This window comes from Zootermopsis nevadensis, unplaced genomic scaffold, assembly GCF_977971745.1.
Source record: "Zootermopsis nevadensis isolate Lab colony 2312 unplaced genomic scaffold, Znev_1.0 Znev_ptg000005l, whole genome shotgun sequence".
Classification (NCBI taxonomy): domain Eukaryota; kingdom Metazoa; phylum Arthropoda; class Insecta; order Blattodea; family Termopsidae; genus Zootermopsis; species Zootermopsis nevadensis.
In genome coordinates this window covers 1,538,388-1,558,664 of record NW_028259137.1, presented here as the reverse complement: position 1 = coordinate 1,558,664, position 20,277 = coordinate 1,538,388, and the positions used below count along the sequence as shown (strand labels likewise).

Here is a 20,277-nt window from a genome sequence, read left to right as displayed (position 1 = left end):
AGATTCAGAGAGTTCTACTTGGCAAACAATTCGAAGTTTTAAGACATTTAATTTACTTTGTGGACATCCAGAGAAATAAAGGCTTGGTTAGGGAGAGACATAAATGCGGATTTATCTGTATCAATGAGAACTTCGTAGTTCGGAAGTAGTTTGAAACATATCAGAATATTGTTTTTTAACATTTTCCCATAGTTCGCCCAAATACACATAAAAATTTCGTGCATTATCTTAACTAACATACATTTACACATTTCGTAAAATGTCCCTTGGTTATCCAATGCATCGTAACTGTTGGAAAATATATCTTCTTCTTTAATTTCCCCTAGTTCGACCCCTAAATTCCACAAATTACATAAAAATCTTTTCATAAATTACTACATTGCGTAGAGCCTTTCATGAAAATTGACTATAGCACAGCTGGTCAGTAAATTCTCCACTCTTATGGAACTCGAAGATTCCTTACTACCACTGCGCCCAATCCTGAGCCAGATGAATCCAGTCATGCCCTATTTAATTCAGATCTACTTTATAAATATCCTCGTACTTGCATCTCTATCTTCCAAGCATCAAATGACCTTGAAATTTTCGATTAATTCTTTTAAGGCCTGTGTGTACCTACGGTATTTCTCATCTTGTCTGTGTCTGATGCATGTCTCTAACTAACTAACTAACTAACTAGATGGCTTACCGAACCCGAAGGTTCATCACCGAATTAACCAAAGCCCTCCACCGGACCCTGTCATGGGCCAACAAAATCCAGTCGCCTTCGACTCCTATCTCCCATAGGTCTCGCTTGATATTATCCTCTCATCTACGTCTAGGTCTCCCCAGCTGCCTCTTCCCCTCAGGCTTCCCAAATAGTGGACCCAACCAACCAGATGGCTTATGGAACCCGAAGGTTCATCACCGAATTAACCAAAGCCCTCCACCGGACCCTGTCATGGGCCAACAAAATCCAGTCTCCTTCAACTCCTATCTCCCATAGATCCCGCCTGAGATTATCCTCCCATCTACGTCTAGGTCTCCCCAGCGATCTCTTTCCCTCAGGCTTCCCAACCAACACCCGGTGCACACCTCTTGTCTCATCCATGCGCGCTACACGCCCCGCCCATCTCACTCTTCTCGACTTAATCACCCTCACAATACTGGGGGAGCAGTACAGATTTTTAAGCTCGTCATTGTGCAGTTTTCTCCACGCCCCATCGTCTTCCCTCTTAGGCCCAAATATCCTCCTCAACACCCGATTCTCAAACACCTGCAATCTGTGTTCCTCCCTCTGAGTGAGAGACCATGTTTCGCACCCATACAAAACAACAGGCAAGATTATTGTTTTGTATACTTTAATTTTCAGGTTCTTAGAAATCAGACGGGAAGACAAAATATTTTGGACTGAGAAGTAGCAAGCATTTCCAGAATTTAATCTCCTCCTAACTTCCTCACGAGTATAATTTTGATTTGTTTTTGTTGTTCCCAAATATTTGAACTTTGTAACCCTTTCAAAGGATTTATTAGCTACCCTAAGATAATTTTGCCCGCCTGTCTTCTGATGACGAGATACTAACATGTACTTAGTTTTTTCTGAATTTACTTCCAGCCCCACTTGTCTACCAGCCTCCAGTAAAATTTCTGCATGTCTCTACCGTCTTATTTTTCATAATCACCAAAATCCTCTGTTACTTCCTGACTTTTGAGTCTCCGTAATTTTCATTTTCCAAAACCCTCAATCGATGTTCTCACACTAATGCAAAGGACCATGTTTAAAATCTGTATAAGAGAAATTTCTGGATTAGAGGTATTTGTAAAAAAAAATGTAGCTTCAGGGTCCAGAATGAAGTTGCCAATGCTTGTTTGTTTCTTTTTTTACTTATTACCTGAATGGCATTTCTAGTTTTACCTTCCCCCTAATCGCTTTGTAATAATAATATTACAACTTTAAACATGTCACCTTATGTCCTAAATCATGTGTTCTTTATTTATCCAGTATGTTTCAAAACAGCATTCCATATCTGTGAAACACGTATTATTTTAAAATTATTCATTATAAGAACTTTTCCATCGTATTTTCTTTAAAGACCACGACGTTTCGGAGGATGATTTTATCTCCGTCTTAAAGAAAAGACGATGAATAAAGTCCTGATAATGAATAATTTTAAATGCAATCTACCATCGACAGAACAAAATATTATTTGCATATCCTGTTACTTATTGTGAATCTTATTATAAACTTGAACACAAACCTGTCATTTAATTATATTACGGACACAATATATTGTACAATGTCATGATTATTTATATAAAACGCAGTATACTTAATAACACAGGCAATATTAATTTTGCCCTTAAATGTTAACTGTATCACCAAAACATGGTTCATCCTCAGATTGAAAATGGGGCAAATATATTAAATAAACATTCACATTATTCAAGATTACATTCAAGATCTATCATCAATTCATAAGCATTTTAACCAAATATCCTGAAACTAACAACATATATGTTGACGTAAAGATTTTTCTACATATTTTCCATCGTCTAACAAATAAAATCATAAAATCCAGGACGTTTCGGAGATGGGACTATATCGTCCGGATATAGGGATTAGCTCTATCGATTGGGCCCAACTGAGTAGGTCTACCTGAAGACGGAGATAGAGTCCCATCTCCGAAACGTCGTGGATTTTATTATTTTATGTATTAGACGATAAAAAATATCCAGAATGCTCTTTACGTCAACAACGCATCATCGTCACAAAATTTTAGAATTGAGCAACATATTTTATGGCCCAAATCTGTAGTACATATTCTACTAAGTATGCGTGTTCATTGTTTTATTTAATTAAATGCTAAAAACCTCACACAGAAATCTGAGTATAACTTCATAGAGTTCAGTTTCTGCTTATTTCAAGTTAAAATGCATATAGCCTCTTTATTACACAAGCTATTTATGAACATTTCATGGCTCTGTCTAGTCTTAGACCTATAACGTGTATGTATGCCCCGAGTTCTATTTTAAATATTTCTCGATTAACCTTATAGAACTGAGAATTTTCAGGAATTTAGATGAACAGTGCATCATAGCCAGAGCATTAACTAACTCCATGGAGCAAAGTCTTTCAAAAGCTACTTTCTATGAGCGGAGAAGTGTCTCGATACAGAGCAACCCATCTGCAGCTGGAGTGTTCGACACTCAACTTCTCATATCCTAAATAAAAATTATATCATTTTTACCTGTACTAACGATCCGAAATGTTAATATCGGTCCAAATCAATTAATTTTCGCTTGAGATACTTCCCGATTTGTGTACGAGAAGTCAAAACCCGATTAGGAACAATTCATCTGGACATTGTCACTGGCCAGATATGTACAGAGAACTTGCGGGCATTGATCAATATTTTGTCCAACCCTGGTGAAGAAATGAAAGAAATTACGACGCAACTAACGTCATAAGACCACAGAAAAAAGATAAGTATGAAACAACCATGGTACGAATAAGTAGCATTCAAATCTGCGATCCCAGCGTGTTTTAAGGAAATATAATCCTGAGTTTATGTTTGCCTTGTGTGCATTCAACTACAGCCAACAATTTATTTTTATTTAGTGTTCTGTCTGACGACAGGTCCATATGAACAGGATCCTTCCATCCTTTTCTCGGACTGGGACCTGTTCATATACGTTCTTGGCAGATGATCCAGAAGTGGTTTGCCATTGCCTTCTTCTGTGTGTGAATGGAGTAATTGTTGGGATGCCACGGAGAAACCGGGGAAGCCCCCAGAGGAAAACTCCGTGTTGCCTAGACCACGGCCTTGCCCAACACAAGTTATAAATTCGGGCACCGCCGGGAATCGAACCCGAGACCCCAGGATTACAAGGCCAGCGTTCTAACCGCTAGACCACCTCATCTTATTATTATTTAGTGTTCTGTCTGACGACAGGTCCATATGAACAGGATCCTTCCATCCTTTTCTCGGACTGGGACCTGTTCATATACGTTCTTGGCAGATGATCCAGAAGTGGTTTGCCATTGCCTTCTTCTGTGTGTGAATGGAGTAATTGTTGGGATGCCACGGAGAAACCGGGGAAGCCCCCGGAGGAAAACTTCGTGTTGCCTAGACCACGGCCTTCTCCAACACAAGTTATAAATTCGGGCACCGCCGGGAATCGGACCCGAGACCCCAGGATTACAAGGCCAGCGTTCTAACCGCTAGATCACCGTGGCTACAGCCAACAATTATAAAAATTTAAAGACGACAGAAGAGGTATTTTAATAACACCATCATGTACCAGAAAAATGCTATTATCAGAACAAATCTTTGTTTCTAAAAGATAAATCTTTTTCGGATAATGGACAGGGATAAGATCTTGCGCGCTTTAGTTAGCCTGGCCCACGGGATCGGTATTTCTCTCCTTTAACATTTTAAGTTTCACATAAAATCCGGAGTTAAAGAATTGTAGGTCTGCTGGCAACATAGTAGTAGCATAGTGCAATGTCAGCTTGAAGAAACGTCTCCCTACGTCAACCCCTTATGAGCAGCTGACGGGAGAGGCATGGTGATTTATACGTCATTGAGAATTCTATAGCAGGGATCTACTTGTATGAAAGCGAAATGTCGTAAAGACGGCACACCGACAAAAGGACTGAGACAGATAAAAGTGAAATTGTTTAGGTAGCTGCAAACTAGCACCTTTGTCAATAAGATAGTGTAATTGCGTCATATTGTGAATATTCTAACAATTATTTATTTTAATCCGTCTTATCACAATATTTAAAATTTCTTATAATTAAGTTAATAAAATATCATTCATGTTCCATATCGATTGATCGATTTACATTTTGGAACATCCTTTACACAACATGTTTCAGTTTTTATAAAACCATCTTCAGGTGTAAAAGATTTACGAACTTAAAACTCAAATATGATTCCATTTGGTGATGTTTCATGCCATTTGTTTTTCAATTTTGGGCCCACACCTATACGATGACAGTCGTACTTCTGGACATATCGGAACAATCACTCCTACATCTAGGACCGATATGTACATCTGATAAAATTTAAGAAAAGACAACACCTCGCCCAAAATTGAAAAACAAATGGCATGAAACATCACCAAATGGAATCATATTTGAGTTTTAAGTTCGTAAATCTTTTACACCTGAAGATGGTTTTATAAAAACTGAAACATGTTGTGTAAAGGATGTTCCAAAATGTAAATCGATCAATCGATATGGAACATGAATGATATTTTATTATCTTAATTATAAGAAACCTTTGTCAATCATAAATCAACACACTTGTGTCTATGTCTAATAAACCCTGACAACCACCATAGGATTTGAGGTTCTGACGGTGTGGAGTATGAAGATGGCTGCCTTTGGGATCAACACCCTGATGATGGAGGCATCAAATACCTCTGAAACGACGGTAAACATGTACCAGATTACTTCGCGGTGCTACAACCAATCATTATATACATTTCAAATATCGAATCATTAGTTAAAATAACAAAGTATTTTTGGACAGCCATCAGTTGTTTTCTACGTTACAAAAAATTATCTCAACGAAAGCAAAACGTGTTTCTATTAAATTAATCACCATACAATATTTTAATACGAGACTAATATTAATTCTTACCTCAAAAATTTGTAAGATCATTCTGTTAGCGGTTGTTAATGACAGATAATTTAAAGTATTAAGATATATCGTTCCGGCATCTGGTACACGATACAAAGAATAACAAACGTATATTCAAAATAATAACTTTCTTCCATGTCCTACTTTTCTCACAAAAATTCGATGAGTGGCGATTAGACACACGTGTTCTCGCCACGTGGACACAGAATTCCCATGGCAACATTAAATATTTCTTCCAAGGATTTGAGGTTTCTGTTTTCTGAAAGTTTTCATGTTTAAAAGAGAGCATCGCGGATAAACAAACCAGTCGTAGTTTTGTGCTCACTTTAACCATAGATCCTTCAACTGAGATCCATACTATAACACTGATCCCATTTATGTCATTACGTAAATGAACATTTCGTCGTAAAGTAAGGCGAAATCTTACATAATCAGTAAACCTCCATGTTATATATATATATATATATATATATATATATATATATATATATATATAGTGTGTACAAAAATAAAAAATTTATGTGTTTGATTAAATTTAACATACAAAAAAAAATTAACCGCTAAACCCACCACCATTTAATTTAAATACGGTGGTCACTGATACGAATAGCTCTTATCTAGAGACGCAAAATATATAAATCTTGTCCGGTTGTTGTTTAATGAGTAACTTTGGGTTTTGGGGATGTCGCGTTGAATGTTGAAAACAATCCATAGTTTCTGCAAACATTGCAGTTTTAACCTTCATGGTAAATGTGTATAAACTGGGCGTTTTTGGAAGCCATTTTATACCAGGCAGTAAGTAGCAGATTAGGTTTTTGGTGTTCTTGACTGTTGGACGTCAATTATGACTTTAAATGTTTCTGGACTATTAATACGAGGTGCGATCGGAAAGTTTCCAGACTGTGTCAATATAGGGCGAACCGGATGTAGTACGAGCTTCTGCCTTTAGGGGGTGCGGCCTACATTCATAGTGAATCAGTGTGCCAGCCGGCATCATCGAAATAGCATTTGTTTCTTAGTTACGGGCGGGCGTTTTGGTAGTGCATTACACCGACCCTCCTGCGATTTCGGAATGGCGTGTGCATCAAATTTTGCCAAAGACTCGCCAAAACGGCTACGGAAACCTATGAAATGCTAAAGCAAGCATTTGGGGAGTCCGCAATGGGTCGTGCACAAACTTTTGTGTGGCATTCACGTTTTAAAAATGGCCGAACCTCTGTCGATGATGACGAGCGTTCTGGACGACCATCTTCGAGCACAACGCCCGAAAATGTTACGAAGATTCGGCAGGCCATTCACGAAGATCGACGTCGTACCATCAACGACTTGTGCGACATTGTTGGGATAGGCTATGGGACCTGTCAGCTGATTCTAAAGGAAGAACTCCACATGCGACGCATCCTGTCTGAGGACCAGAAGCAGAATCGACTTCTCGTTTGTCAGGGGCTCAAAGATCTTGCAAGAACCGACCCCAACTTCCGTTCTAAGCTCCGTGTGACTTCTTCCTCTTCCAAAAGTTGAAAATTCAGCTAAAGGGAAGGAGATTTGAGACGATACAAGAGATTCAGGCAGAATCGCAGATGGTGCTTGACAGGCTGACAAAGAAAGATTTCCAGGGATGCTTCCAGGCTTGACAGCGGCGCTGGGATCGTTGTGTTCACTCCCAGGGGAACTACTTCGAGGGTGATGGATGAATTTAATACCTGAGGTAAGTGTACGGGTTTTTATACGCGTAGTCTTGAAACCTTTCGATCGCACCTCGTATGGTACGCTTACCACTGGTGGTACGAGAGCCAATGTTGAATGGTACGTGAACTAAGTAACAAAATCAAAACTTTATATTAAAATAAATAAGTTGTCCCTGAACACATTTGGTCAGTGGTACATTTAACGTGTTAAATTAGAATTAGTGGTACGCCAGCGAAAACGTCGAGAAACCCTGGTCTAGGATAATTTCCTTCTCCGTTCAACACACAAGTTGAACAGGATTATAACTTCTAATGTAAAATAGGACATATTTTATTTATTTCCACTTCCAAGGCTCGGATAATTCAAAAACCATTTGGTTTTCTCACTACCAGGAGCTTGAATAAGATAAATTCGACTGAGACCTTGCAAGTTAAAACCATTTCACTATTTGAAATTAAAATGGGGATCTCTTCCGACCTCTCCTGCCTCCTATCTGCTGACTTCTTATCCATATCATCTTTATCGGAGTTTCCATTTGCTACGTTTTCCTCTCCATTTTCTGTCCTCCTTTCTCCAGCCTCGTAGGGCCTTCGTCTGAATGGAGGTAACATCAGGATAATGCAGTCGGAAGGCAAATTGTATGCCACGGCAATCTTTGGCTTATCACACACCAGACTTCAGGATATTGTTTGCTCTCTCTGACTTCTTTCTTCATTTGCGTCTCGTTCCCTCAGTCCCCAAGAGTTATTATAACTGAGTTCACGAATTTCAGAACGTACACGCTTTAAAGATTAAAATGGAGTCAAATGAGTGTCCCATAAATGACAATTCTCGAGAGTTACATTTATTTCTTTATATGATTTACAATTTTTCTAATTTTATATGTTTCATTTCCCCATTTATATTTTAATAATGTGTTAATTTACTTTAAACTGAATAAAATATTCATAGTCATCAAGATATTTTAGAACTGTTATTCACACAGCCACGGTGGTCTAGGCAACACGGAGTTTTCCTCCGGGGGCTTCCCCGGTTTCTCCGTGGCATCCCAACAATTACTCCATTCACACACAGAAGGAGGCAATGGCAAACCACTTCTGGATCATCTGCCAAGAACGTATATGAACAGGTCCCAGTCCGAGAAAAGGATGGAAGGATCCTGTTCATATGGACCTGTCGTCAGACAGAACACTAAATAAATAAATAAATAAATAATTCACTCATATGTAGCAATTATTCAATTTTGAGCTTCAACGTGACAGAATTAAATTTGTAAGAAAATATAACGATAATATTAAAGAAGAAACAAAACTTATACTTTAAACGTAAATACATGATCACTATTTCAGTCGAAATCTTAACATATTAAATTATTTAGGTCATGTACTTTGTCTTTCAATGCAACTTATTGAGAAAACAATAAAAATTATTAATTGAAAATCATGTACGATTCGGGAAGACGTGAATTGCTTTAAAGTTTAAGTTTCTGTAAGAAATTAAGGCAAATGAAACAAGTTCTAAACCGGATTTCCGAAGATATACTGTGGCCAAATCAGACAAACTTACAGACGTTTCAGAGGTTATTTCTGCTTCCATCATCAGGGCGATCACTCTGATGATGGAAGCAGCAAGATTACTGGTGAATTTCTACCAGACTACACGGCTCAACAACCCAGAAGACAGTGAGCTTCTGTCCCAGCGCCGTGAAAACCTCAAAACCTACACATTTATCATTAATCTAATATCAAATATTTTTGAAATTACGTCATGCCTTGGGCACTTATGCCAAATTTGGCACCAAAATATTATAACTTTTTTCCTACATTGACGTCTGGAATAATATTTCGTCAAATACTTAAAAGTATGATTATTCAGAAAGAAATAGTTATGAGATAAAAAACCTTATATTTTATTTTTAATGCCGAATTTCAAAAATTACATTTATCCGTGAAATAATACATTAAACTACTCATGTCGCTTTCGGAACAAAGACACAGCAGCCAACGTCTGGAAAAAAAACATGCAGCATCATAAACGTGTGTTATAAATAATCATGGATTAAATACCAAAACGTCCGTTATTTCAATTCGCATTTCATTAATATAACACGTTTAGTACATCCGTAAATAAAATACTTAATTACTTCCTTAATCACGTGGTTAATTACTATCTAAACCAAATGTGTCCTTGATTAATTAGTAACCCAATCAATGGTACAGCTACTCATTTAATTTCAATGGAATGAACTTAAACCATTTTGTCTCTTCTAAACTGTCATTACAAATTCGATTTAACTTCACTTCTAATATAACGTTCCAAGTACTATAATTGCTTAAATTATCTAGATTCCTTTTGCTATTAAAATATTCCTCAAAATACTTTACACACAGCTCTTTTTTCTTCTCTGTTTAGCGACTAAGAACGTAGTCTATTGATGATAGACTCTCGGACAAGCCGCGTCAGGTGGCTGAATAGTGAACGAACCATTTCTTCCGCCAACGTTTCGACAGCCATCTCTGCTCTCATCCTCAGGGCTATTATTTTTACAGTTGAAATCACAGTCGCCTATTGTTTACGACTCTAGTCAAACTTAACTGCAACGCAACGCGAAAGAACATAAGCTCTAAAAACTGTTCCACCCGTAAAATAACAATTTCACACCAAAATAAAGACACGTTAGCATTGTTGACCGTATAATTCTGTTGAAAGACAAATAATTTAATAGTAAACGGGCAATTACGTTTTGCTTCCGGAATATAAGACATTACTTCGTGGTTTGAACTCTAAAAGTAACTTTGTCCCTATTTCGGAATATAATGTCATTCATCTATAATTATTATAAACATTAATCGAACTGTTATTGTGATAAAGGTTTTTAACTGTGATACGTTTTTAATAATTTTGAAATGTTATTCGATTAACTTTTAATAAAATTTAAACAACACGACAAACACTGTAAATGTTGGTATAATTACGTTAACCAGTAATTTTGCCTGTAAAATTTTCATACGACAAAGTGAAACTCTTTTACAAGGCATAAAACAAACTCCGTAACTTAGATAACAAATACAGAAATGCGTACAAAATTTTAATAATAAAATACTTATTTGAGAGACATAACTTAAAAGTATGATGAATAAATATAAACAATAAGCGAACAGAAATATACAAAATATTTTTAGAAATGTAGGCTACGTTGTAGTGACTGAGGAAAAGTTACTTTTGGTTTTCGTATTTAAATATAAAAAAAATTATAAATATATTTAAATTCTTGCATGTACCAAATGCCTAATCGAGACATAAACATCGCAACAGAATACCTGTGATATAATTTTGTGTATATTTAAAAAAATATATCTTACGACAACAAAGGTTAAATTACGTCTTCCATATTCCAAATACACAATGCAACACACTCACGTACAAATAGTCTCGTAATGTTATATCTATTAAAATGTAATAGAAATTCGAGTTTCATTATATTTTTAATTAAAAATTGTTTAAAGTTCATTCTACATAGTGGCAAATGAAAATACTCGCTTCTAAATCAAAACGCGTTAACAAACACTGAATGTTTAATACCTAGATAAATAAATATTTTTATACGGTAATCATAAAAAATGTGTTACATATTCCAATGATGCTAATTTTATTGTTTTGTGTTTTTACGGAAAACTGGGCATAAAACATAAATCATTTTTGGGGTATTAAATATACACCCTTTCCCATACTGAGCGTCATCTTACATACGATTTGTACATACATGATATTTAATAGAAATATTAAATACTCCCAAAAATTCTGTTACCTCACACAAATCTCGCTGAATTATTACGAATTCCACATGGAATATTCAAATCAACGTTTAGTAATCTTCCTCAAACATAGACACACGCACAAACATATATGTATTCTTATCTAATTTCCTTAATTAATTGTCCAGGAAATATATTGCAGACTATTATTAATTTTAAATGTTTAAATGCTCTACCACACAACCAATAAACCGATATAAAACGCTGTTAATTTATAGCAATACAAAATTATTTATATTCGAAATATTTGCAACTTCCTTGTAAGATGTTTTCGTGACGCGTTTAGAAATTAAGTATCCTAAATAATATCAGAAAATAAAAATAAAATAGTTGGAAGCTTACAGCAATCTCTGACGTTCAAGGTAAATTGCACTGTAGGCTTCTCCAAGGTTAATCGTCATATATAGCATGAAATTGGCCTATATATCTTGTTTAACAAGGTCTGTGCTTCGTGTGTATTTAACTACATGCGAGTCCTGTGGCCTCGTAGTTTGTGGTAAGAACTAAGATTATAAGTATCTGAACCGAAGTGTTCTGGGAAATAATTCACCTTCAAAACGATGAAGTAATTTAGGATATTATTTACGTAAACAGAAAATGTTGACATACAGATCACCTAACGAAATCTAATGAAAACTAGAAAGGTCTTAGTATGGTGTGGAGGAAAAATAAATGCAGAATTTTGGTGAGGAAATATCTTTGAAATAGTGCACTTTGAAGACCGAGATGGAGATGGGGTTTTCCTTTAAGAAAGACAGATAATATTCCAGCTTCAAGATCCTATCCTATTCAGTGGAGGACGCAGGTTTCAGCGATGTTGAAATTTTGGGCTGTGCTATTACGGTGTTTGTAGCAAGTCGTATCTGTTATGGTCAGTCCGTGTGGGATTTGTGGTGGACAATTGGCATTGGGACAGATTCAGTTTATTTGTCTTGACGAACCGAACAATAGCTTCTCAAAACAAACTTTGATCAATGCAGTAAAATATTTAGTTAAAAAGGAGTCATCACTTCAATCGCTTACAATTAAGTACACATTCAAGATTCTGCGGTCAAATACACACACACACCTGTTGCTTTTAATGTAATACTCTCCATACCTTTCTTAGTAGTGATGAAAGTCACACTGACCTGTTGTGTGTGCAGCAAGTTTAACTTTGCACTCGAGAAACGTCTTGAACAGATCACATCTTTACAATTGTTATAAACACAGTCACACTTAGTCCACTGTAATCAAACAACACGCAACACGGTCACAAGCTCACAACCGACATCTTCTAAATTACTGTGCCAAGTGTGTCCAACACACGAGTCAGGGAATTTCACAGATGTTTTAAAAAAGTACAATTCCAAACTTCCCTACTATAAACAAATCTAGAAGTCACAGAGTAGTTATATGCATAACAAATTGCCTACTTTAACATAAGAATTTAAAGAAGTCAAAAATTAATTTCATCTGCTACCCACAGGTGGCAGCAGCTTCAGATTTATAGCAGGTCTAATATAAATTATATTTATCCAACCATTTGCAGTAAGCCTAACACATTTTGATTACTTTAAATACGACTTTCCGCAAATAGCGTTCTAGGCAGTTTTTTCTCATTAGTGCAGATCGAGTGGCCTTAGAAAAGCCGCTGATGATGGTATGGACTGATAAATCGCGTCTGTAAAGCACACAAAAAAAGTTTTGCGACCAGACATATATGCAAGGTTAAATGTAATATTGCTCTTCTGAGCCCTAGCCTCTTTTGTTGAAGAAATTGGGTGTGATGGAAAATACGAGAAACTGAAATTTATCCGTGGGAAATGTTCCGCGTATATTTTATTGAAAAATTAGTCTTACCAACCCCCACACAACAAGCACTAAAAATTAAATCAAAATTAATAGTTGTGGTCTAGAAACACCATTAAAATTCTCTACATTATATGATATATTAAGGCAAGAAATCTTTTAAATTTTGTGAGTTTATTTTAAACATTATTAACTCTTCAGCAGGGTAAAGCATAACGTATTTAAGGCTTTCTCAATGCTGCTTAAAATTGTGCTGTTTCATTCCCAAGCCTTCTGAAATCAGATGATAAACTTGAAAATGTTGGTGCCAGAAAAGATTGCACTTTTTTGAAAACATGAAAAGTTTACAATTAGTTTTGGTCCTTATTTTTTGTGGCTGTTTCAAAGTGATTCACTAACCTCAACACGTTTCTTCTCAGTCATTTACATTTTCCTGGAGTATATTTCTTCAGTAGCCGATTCTGTGATGTTTATATTTCTTCCCAATCAACCCGTTACCATGAAACATTTGTAAACAGGATTCCATAACCCTTTGAAGTCCAAATTACCTTTATATAACACTTCACCAGATGCTGTTACTACTCAAATATAATTTTGTAAATGTTGGATTAAATGTGACAAATACCTAGGCCAGTTTCACATTCTCTATTTAATTTCAGAGTATAAAGATTTCTGACTTATATATGACAAACGATCTAAAAGGCTTAAACAGTTTTTCACACACTCGTGTCCATTATTTGCACTCCAAATTCATGAACCTGTATATTCCTTGCACCTACCTCTACAGGTTTATAAAAGTCACTTCTTAATTTATGACAAGACTTACCTTAGGTCTATTTCACAAGCATCCATTTCATTTCTAATTAATTGAAACAGACAAGATGTCAGCTGAACGTGGTGCTGGGAATGTACACTAAAAAAATTTTCACAAAGTTTGTATTTGTCAGACATAACCTCTATTTTGCTTTACAGTGACACCAAGTACCAATTGAAAAAAGTAAAAATATTAATTACAAATGTCATTCAGGTCTACAAACATTTTTAACAAGGTGAACACTTACATAAATATGGAAAAATGGTTTCTAACTGTGCAATGTAATAACTACAAGATGGTTAGTTCCTCAACAATACATTCTACATTCTAGTACACAATAACACGAATCCATCGACATTAATATGACCAGACCTGTGGACACAAACGCTACTTCTAATACAACTGAGATTTTGTGTGCGATGTTACTGTTCCTGTGAAGAATTAAAATATTTTATTATGTTAGGCAGCTTATTAATCTTAGAACCAACGGCTTAGTTTACCCGATGCTTGACGGAACACCACATCATGCAGATGCATGGGGTACCAGAAGAAAATGGATGGTCTGCTTCATACCCTGGCTGCTTTACATCTGTGGAAACTTTGGTGCCCATTGGACATGAGGCTAGATGGGCCCCAGGGTCAGTTTCGACATTGCGGAAAAGAGAATAATTCTGAAGTCAGGATACCAAACACTGGTCATCCAACCTGTAGCCTAGTCATTATAATTGAGCTATCCCAGCTGAAGTACTAATTTATATTCTAGCAAAACCATTAGAAATTCAAACTTCAACTTGCTTATTTTGAATTACGTCCACATCTGCTTTATACATCTACAATTACACAAAACTACTGACTGTACATTTTAACATAGTAAATAATTTTCTTAGGAACAACAAAAATCACCATCCATACAATGACGATAACACTTTGCATAAAGTTTTGAAATACAATAACATATTAAATAGCAACTCTATGTTTCAAGCAACAAGGCAGATCGAGAAGCGTATGTTTCATAACACACAACAATGTTTCTGGTAATATTAAATTGCAGTACATTGAAGAAATTTATATATATCTTTGTGAAAAATATTTCTTATCACGTAAATATTAATACACAAGCAATTCTGATGTTACAGGCAATGTTCTTGTTCATAATTCTAGTACAGAATACACATTCTGATTCTCAATAAATGCTCTCCATCTGCAAATTCAAAATACACTACTCAAACTCCATTACCAATTCTCTGTCATGGATTCGATTATTATATTTAAATCAAAATTCAATTTCTCCATCTTACGCTTCAACTTCCATACCTTTTTTGACCTCACATTCCAAAATATAAGATTCCCTAACTTCTGCAAATGAGGGGCTCGGCTGATTATCTCGTTAACAGATGACATCGACAGATCAATGACTGTCGATTTCCTGTATCTGCCAGGCAAAGCGATCATCAATTCTTTTAGCACTGCTGTGTTGACAGATGATAACAACTCATTCATCCAAACATCTGTTATTGAAGGAGTATTTACAAAAATCTTTAGCTCTTCAAGCCTGTCTGTATTACGTAATATGCACTGTACAACTCTCACAGGAAATTCAGACACATGCCGTGGTTCTTTCCCAGTAAAAAAACACAGCGATTCAAGTTTAAAGAATTTGCATTTGCTGAGCGCGTCGTCATGTTCCAGTTCCAAATGACGCAGTTCTAGCCACTCGCATTTCAGATACAGATGTTTTAAGTTAGAGCAATTTTCCCCAAGCATTATAATTTGCTTCTCGTGTAGGACGAGACAAGTAATTGCTAGGCTGCTGAGCTGTGCGCCTCGAACACGGAGGAAGTACTCTGTACCTTCCCCTGGAGACGCCGGTCTCTGAATTTTATAGGTCAGTTCCAGTGAAGTGAGAGACTCGAACTGTTCAAGTGTCGGAACATCCTCATCGGCTACATGGACTTTAAGATCATACAAGTGTGGACAAAGCGTACATACGACATCGACCACTCTTTTGTCAAAACGCATGTAACTTCGATCAAGGTTTATACTCGTATTTTCAACATGTGTAAGTTTAAGGCGCTCTTTCAAAGGACTGCCGTCTCTGGTCATCTGTTCATACAACTGCAGAAGACATAAAACCATTTTCTCGTATCCAATTAAACGAATGTTGGGCAATGACCTCAGAATATTAGTCACCCCAATCTCAGAAACAGCACATTTATAAACAAATATTTCTTCTAACAGAGGGCACCCTGGACTTTCTGAACATGGAACAAGATACTGCAGGCCTTCATTACGAACATGGCCACTATAAGAAACATTTAATGACTTTAGTTGTGGGCAGTTCTTTCCAATTAGCTCCAAAGTGTGATCAGTACATAATTGAAGGTCACTGTCTCTTCCATGCATTTGCAAAGAAATCTTCACCAACCTTCCATGCGAGTGTAATTCTGAAGCAATAACATACTCAAAGAATCCTATGGTATTAATGCCAAGGTTTATTACTTCTGAGAAATCTATAACATTTAACTGTGGCAGCATTATACAGTGAAGGAAGATGCTCATATGCATATCGGGATTACATTCATATCTCTGAACGTACATCTCGAGCAGTTGTGAAATTAAGCTGTCGGCAACCACAGAAGGAATATGCGATGACAGGAATCTGTGCACTTCCAGTCCAAAATTTTCTATTTCTTGCTGACTACCGGTCTCCCATACTTTTAAGAACCAGTCTGCAAAAGCTCGTAGACATATTTTGATTAACGAAGGTGGTGGTTTCTTAGGTGGCATTTTTACTATTATGAATATATTTATCACGAGTTCCAAAAATTCGTCTACAAGTTACTTACTTCTGACTAAAAATTGAGTATGGGTTTGAGAGAGTCCAGTGTTAACGTCTCTGCCAGATGGCATGATGTGACACGTTTGTGGTAAACATTCACAAAAAATATATCCTGAAGAGTAAAAGTAGACAAGAAAATGTACCTGAATTAACAGTGACGAGTTTGGTCACCCTAGGCCAGAATCACAGCTAAATATTTTACAGTATTAAGCGCTGTCGGTTCAGCTCAGTTCCATCATTTGACAGTTTCTTCACTAATTTTTATACAACTTTACTTCAACTGTTGATATTATAGTTGACATTCACAAATCTTACTAAAGCTTATCAAATATTTAATATAAAACAAATTTATTTAATGTTAATTTCTGTGCAGCAAACTCTGTATATTTAACTTTCACATATTTTAAGTTACGCATATCTTAATCCGGCCACACTTCAGATATAAACACTTTCACTTTCACTTACTTACTGTGCTTATTCTCATATTATAAAAGATCTTACACTTCTGAATTTCTTCCATCTCACTTCTGTTGTAAGTGACATTTCGTGCAGCGTCAAGTTTCGGTATGTGGATATCAACTTTGTGGCTTCGCAGCCCTCGTCATGGCACAGTCTGCAGTTTCATGGCCATTTCTATAACGTGAGAGCACTCCTCACAAGCAAACACTTCCTGAAATAAAGTGTGACAATTTTGGTTCACATACATAAAATCTCTAACAAGAATTCCTGCAGAACCCTTTCCCACGAAAAAAAATTTAAAAAATTGATTTCCTCTGAATTTAATCCCATTCACTCCGCTCTAATAATTGTTCTCGTGCAACACAGTCACAAACAATCAGTTTGGGATCTCACAGCTTTAGTATTAGGGCCTAATATAAAATGTATATCTCATTAGATAACGAAATGATTTATAAAAATGAAGTGATATCAAAAGTGTGATCAGGTTTGAATCTGCGACATTAGATTTCTGTCTTCAATAAATCGTTATCTAAGTAAAAATCACATAAATAGATTTCAGAAATAGCCATACCCCATTATAGAAGGAGTAAATGGATAAAAATTCTTTTTCTTTCACTTGGTATTAGGAATTAACAAATTATGAGATCCCACCTCTGGATCCAGGCAAGTTATAGAATACCATATTAAGTCATCACTTAGCATACTTGTCTGGTGGCTAAAATTCTTCCTCAAAATGTAAGTTTTAATCACAAGAATAACTTTCAAGTATGGTGGTCCCCTCTGAAACATGAACTTTATCTAAATAATAAGATCTGATGGACAACAATGACCTTTCAAGTACAGCGACTCATGCTATTGTTACAGCTCTTTAAACTTTTGAACATAACTGAATGGTTTGTACTTAATTTTCATAAGCAGTTACTAAGAACTGATTTTTCATGCTTGCTAGCAGACCTACTTCGCTGTTTGTCATTAGCAAACTGGACCACACACCTCCTGAATCAGGGCCAGATTTTAAGGGGGAACAACTGGGGCAGTGATCTCAGGGCCTCCATAATATCCAAGTCTTTCTCTTTTTTCCTGATGGGGAAAAGCATCCAGGTAATCATAGCCAGAAACTGATCACATAATTTTTATATTTAAATATTGTATTTTTATAAGTAATTGCATTTAAAAAATCTTTAGGAACAACAGAAGCATATGACACAAAATAGTTTATTTTTAAAAGTGTATGCACAATCACAATAACAAATCAAAATGATATTCACAAGGAAATTGGGAGGAGACTAAATTCTGGAAATGCTTGCTACTTTTCAGTTCAAAATATTTGTCTCCTCCTCTGATTTCTAAGAACCTAAAGATTAAAGTACACAAAACAATAATTTTGCCTGTTGTTCTGTACGGGTGCAAAACATGGTCTCTCACTCTGAGGGATCAACACAGATTGCAGGTGTTGAGGAGTATATTTGGGCCTAGAGGAAAAGATGATGGGGCATGGAGAAAACTGCATAATGGTGAAATTAAAAATTTGTAATTCTCCCTCAGTATTGTCCGAGTGATAATGTGAAGAAGACTGAGATGGGCGGGTCATGTGGCACGCATTGATGGGTCATGAGATGTGTACCAGGTATTGGTTGTGACCCTGAGGGGAAGGGACCGCTGGGGAGACTTAGACCTACCTACATAGGACGATAATATTAAGCAGAATCTTTGGGACATAAAGAGTTCAAGGCGATTGGATTTTGCTGTTCCAGGACAGGGGCTGGTGGAGGGCTTTGGTTAATTCGGTGACGAACCATCGGATTCCCTAACCCATTCAGTTAGTTAGTTATATCTGCAATATAACCTAAATTTGTTGTTACTGATAAGGGCCACCACAGTTGTAAATCCTGCCATGCCCTTAATGGTACGTTTCTGTGGGTAGATATAACCTAGTTTTTGCCATCATACGGTAAGTGGTCAGTAATATGAACTTCATACTCACTAAAACTTTTACAAGCAGCATTGAATCAGCAGACAAACCTGTGCAAACTCGTAGATGGCTCCTTGAAAATTTCCAACTTGAAACGTTTTGCTCGCTTTTCTTGAGTAATAATAATGTAATTACCAGGAAACTTTTACTGAATTCATCAGCAACTAATTCGTCGGCAGAACACAGACACCATACATGTTTTTCATTTAAACCTTGAGGCATGCGACTTTAACTCTCACAAGTCTAGCAACCATGGACTCACAGAGCGTCAGAGAGTTTATAGTTATTTCAGACACATGAATACTACACCGAGGGGGGCACTACCTGCAGTCAACGATTAATAAAGCTACAGCCTCTTTTAGGGTTGTGACATTTAACCATTTCATTGACACAAAGTGTTTCTCCTATTTATAAATTGCTTATAAAATGTTATAATATATAGCGAATTTATCGGTTTGAATTCTCCTTCCGTAGATGTATTAGTCCACAATTACATGCAACAGAGCCCTTTTTGAGAAGCTGATTACTCACTCAGAAAATCAAGAAATTCCTCTTATTTATGAAAGTCGGAATGTTTACAAAAGCCAATTACTTTCCCTTTTCTTGAGTCACATAAATCCAGTTAATATCCCCACACATTCTTTGTAACCTACATGCAAATATTATCAACACATCTATGTCGAGGTTGTCCGGCGGCAGATTGAATTGATCTAACTGGATCAAACGAAAATTAAAAATTAATTAAAAGATCAGTTGCAAAACATAAACATTTTAAAACAAGGTCCTAATACAACGATATTATTTAGCACATTAACATAAACCAAGTGTTGCTTTAGCCTGACGTTTACGAGAGTAGAACGTCATTACTGTGCATTGAAAATTTTTAAAAATAGCTGGTACATACTGCATTAAATTTTATACAACATTCTGTTTGTTGTTAGAAAAATCCATAAAAATTTAAGGTGTGCACGTCTGTAACTAAACTTATGCATTTGTTACGTCTGAGTGTTTTTGTTTCATTTTGCAGATTATCAGCGGTTTTGATTGCCCAGGAAAATACATATCTCAAGCATAAATTAAACCACATACTGGAACATTACTGATACAAAAGTAGTGTTAGATACTTCACTAAAGACTGATTCTGTTAAAATTCTGGAGTAATCTCAGAATCTGTTTGCAGCAGTAGGGCTAATTTAGAAGAATTTTAAGCTGGCAGTGATGGTGATTCAATAAACTATCCTTCGCGAAAACCAATCACTTTATACATT

The 20,277-nt window shown here is 36.2% G+C and overlaps 1 protein-coding gene across 2 annotated transcripts; it reads right to left on the bottom strand.

Annotated features, from left to right (window-relative positions):
- Window positions 1–13,844: 13,844 nt before the first annotated feature.
- Window positions 13,845–19,292, bottom strand: LOC110835434 (uncharacterized). 2 transcript variants are annotated; one of them, XM_022075640.2, is made up of 2 exons: window positions 19,022–19,292; window positions 13,845–17,248 (listed from the first exon to the last, which is right to left on the bottom strand). In XM_022075640.2, the coding sequence occupies exon 2, from the start codon at window positions 16,524–16,526 to the stop codon at window positions 14,973–14,975; it is 1,554 nt and encodes a 517-aa protein (XP_021931332.1). In that variant the 5' UTR covers window positions 16,527–17,248; window positions 19,022–19,292; the 3' UTR covers window positions 13,845–14,972. The 2 variants fall into 2 exon arrangements, with proteins under 2 accessions (XP_021931332.1, XP_021931331.1); XM_022075639.2 differs by having other exon boundaries at window positions 19,060–19,292.
- Window positions 19,293–20,277: the final 985 nt, after the last annotated feature.

Coding starts and splice junctions, on each gene's coding strand:
- LOC110835434 (XM_022075640.2), bottom strand. CDS start 16,526: ATGCCACCTAAGAAACCACCACCTTCGTTAATCAAAATATGTCTACGA.